The sequence below is a fragment of the Lupinus angustifolius genome, unplaced genomic scaffold (assembly GCF_001865875.1).
Source record: "Lupinus angustifolius cultivar Tanjil unplaced genomic scaffold, LupAngTanjil_v1.0 Scaffold_823, whole genome shotgun sequence".
Taxonomy (NCBI): domain Eukaryota; kingdom Viridiplantae; phylum Streptophyta; class Magnoliopsida; order Fabales; family Fabaceae; genus Lupinus; species Lupinus angustifolius.
Window position 1 is genome coordinate 1 of NW_017728146.1, and position 3,060 is coordinate 3,060.

Sequence of the window (3,060 nt, forward strand, 5' to 3'; positions counted from 1 at the left end):
ACTAATTTAGAAACTATATTATTTTTAATTCTTAATTATTAGTCATGACATGCTATGAATGAATCAATTTTATTATTTGCTATTAAAAGGATAATTTCTTATAAAAATTAAATGATTACGATAACCATAATTATATTGCATTTTCCTAATTATTAAATTACTTAGTAGTAAGATATACAATAATTATTTATCAACATTACTATTATTAAAATAATAACATTACTTTATATTAATTTAATTTCATGATTATAATTAATCATTATAATTGTCTTTAATAATAGAAATGGGAAATAAATAAAAAAGATGATCCTTACTTATTAAAAGATTACCAATAACCTGGAAACTATGTTATTTTTAATCCTTACTGGTCATCACATGCAATGAATGTATGAATTTTATTATTTACTATTAAAAGGAAATTTCTTATAAAAATTAAAAGATAACCATAACAATAATTATATTGCATTTTACTAATTATTTAATTACTTAGTAGTAAAATATACAATAATTATTCTATTAACATTACTATTATTAAAGTAATATTATTTTATATTAATTTAATTTCATGATTATACTAATCATTATGATTGTTGTTAATAATAGAATGGGAAAACAAAATAAAAAAGATAAAAAGAACATACCACGATGCATAGAGAAAGAGGTGACAACACTCAGAACCTATGTGGAGAGCATACAAAATGAGTAATGATCTTCTCCATTAACGCCTTAACAGAGAGACAAGTACTATAAAAAATAAATGAAATAATAATATAGTAAGACATTTTTATCTTTTTATATATAATACAATAACATTTTTATCATTAAAAACACATGTAAAATTATATATTTGTCTCCCATTAATGAAGATGATTATTTTTCATACAAAATCACCACATGTGGTAACCCAAACAACTTTGTGAAATTATTTTTTAGTTATTTTTTACGATATGTTGGTATAAACGTGTAAGATCTCATTAAATTTTTAGGTTGAGCAAAATGTTAATGACATGATTAATGGATAAGATCTTTGTTGATTATCAACAACTATTGGGCTCAATTTTCAAATAATATGAAATTATTTAATGTATAGACAAGTTTTGACTAGCACAATATAATTAAGATTGATAATAACTTCTCAATTTTGACTAATTTAATTGCATCATACAATTGTCACATTATATTAGTTCACCAAATTTTCAAATTAAAGAAAGTATGCCTATAAATAACCTCTCCTTATAATCCAAATATAACATCAAAAATACATTCCCTAAAACATATGCATAGAGCAATGGCAATGGCTCAAGTATTATTCCTACTCCTAGTGAGTTCCTCTTTGTGTGTGTTTTCCCTAGAGCTTGACACCACTCATGCACACTCTCCTCATGCCCTTTCTCCTCATCATCACCACCACAACCACAACCGTCACCACCATCACTACCATAAGTCCCCTCATCACCATTCTCCAGCTAATCCTCCACATCATCATCACCAGTCCCCTCATCGCCATTCTCCAGCTCATTCTCCATATCACCATCACCACTCCTCGCATCACAATCACCACTCCCCTCATCACGATTCTCCAGCTCATCCTCCACATCACCATCACCAGTCCTCTCCTCTCCATTCTCCAGCTCATCCTCCACATCACCATCACCAGTCCTCTCATCTCCATTCTCCGACTCATCCTCCACATCACCATCACCACTCCCCTTATCACCATTCTCCAGCTCATCCTCGACATCACCATCGCCATCGCCACCACCACTCTCATGCTCCTGCCAGGCCCCCAACCCACCCACCATCACCACATTTCCACTAATACCCTTACCCCGGCTGAGCCTCCAAAGGTGTATCCCATTATTTCTCTCTTTACAGGGTTGGAGACCTTTCTGTTGACCGTATATGTACACATTATAAAATTATTCTAAGGTGTTTGTTTCCATTTTCCAGTGTTTTCAACTTTATGAAGTTGTAGTTTATGGGAAGTGCCAATAATAAATTCAGCTGAAAAAAACTATGCTTTTTTATTTGATGTTGTGTTTTTCTTATTTTAATGTCATATATGATAGATATTAGGATTTGGAAGCTTCTTGGTATCTCTTTGTTGTGAAAACCATGTTTCATGTGATATAGGCAAATATTTAGTTTGTAGGATATACAAGAGCACTAATGTTTAGTGGTTAGCTAACATAAGATAGTATGGTCACATTAATCAAAAACTAACATCATGAAAGTGTTTCACCTAAACACTAATCTCCATTAATTCACTTGAAGAATGGATGATTGAGAGATAATACGTAATGACAAAATGTACCAAGGAAATTTAACTAATTTGATACGTATTAATGAAATTCATTCAAAGATAATTAATTAATTGTTGTAATATAATATAAAACATATAAATAATTACAATTATTATTCAAAATTGATGTTAGTCACCTCAGTTTGAAATTTACTTATATTAAAATTTAAAAATATTAATGTTTTTACCTAGACTTGAGTACAATTTTGTACGTTATATTGAGATCTAAAAATATATTGGACAATAATATCCATTCTCTATATTTTATGTGGTTGAACCAACATTTATATATATATATATATATATATATATATAGAGGTTTTGCTACATAAATAAGTTTATTTTTTAGTTGAGAATATGTTAGTATTATGTATTATTATAGTTGGACAAAAATATCATTAATATTATATTAAAAATGAATAATAGCAACATAAATATTACTTTGGACTTACCTCTATTATTCATAATAAAGTAAAGACCCATTTGTTAATTCATGTATCTTTGTTACGGATGGACAACAAGAAAATCCATTTGTGGATGGCTATTTGGTTTGTCACAATTTAGACTCTTTGACATATTAGGAATAAATGTATTTTTGAGAACAAGAATTTTCACCTTGATGAGATGATGGAGCTTATTTTGCTACATTCTTGGAGTCTTATCAGTGTCTGCTTCCCTTTCTTTTCTTTTTCTCTAGTTGCTTGGTTGAGGAATCCTTCAAATGGTATTCTTCCTTATTATTTGTAGGGATTTAGTGG

At 29.2% G+C, this 3,060-nt stretch overlaps 1 protein-coding gene across 1 annotated transcript; it reads right to left on the bottom strand.

The window, feature by feature from the left end:
- Nucleotides 1–1,466: 1,466 nt before the first annotated feature.
- LOC109341895 (acidic leucine-rich nuclear phosphoprotein 32-related protein 2-like) lies at nt 1,467–1,802 on the bottom strand. The gene has a single exon (XM_019579866.1). It carries the CDS (start codon nt 1,800–1,802, stop codon nt 1,467–1,469), a length of 336 nt encoding a protein of 111 aa, XP_019435411.1.
- Between the last annotated feature and the right edge of the window lie 1,258 nt (nt 1,803–3,060).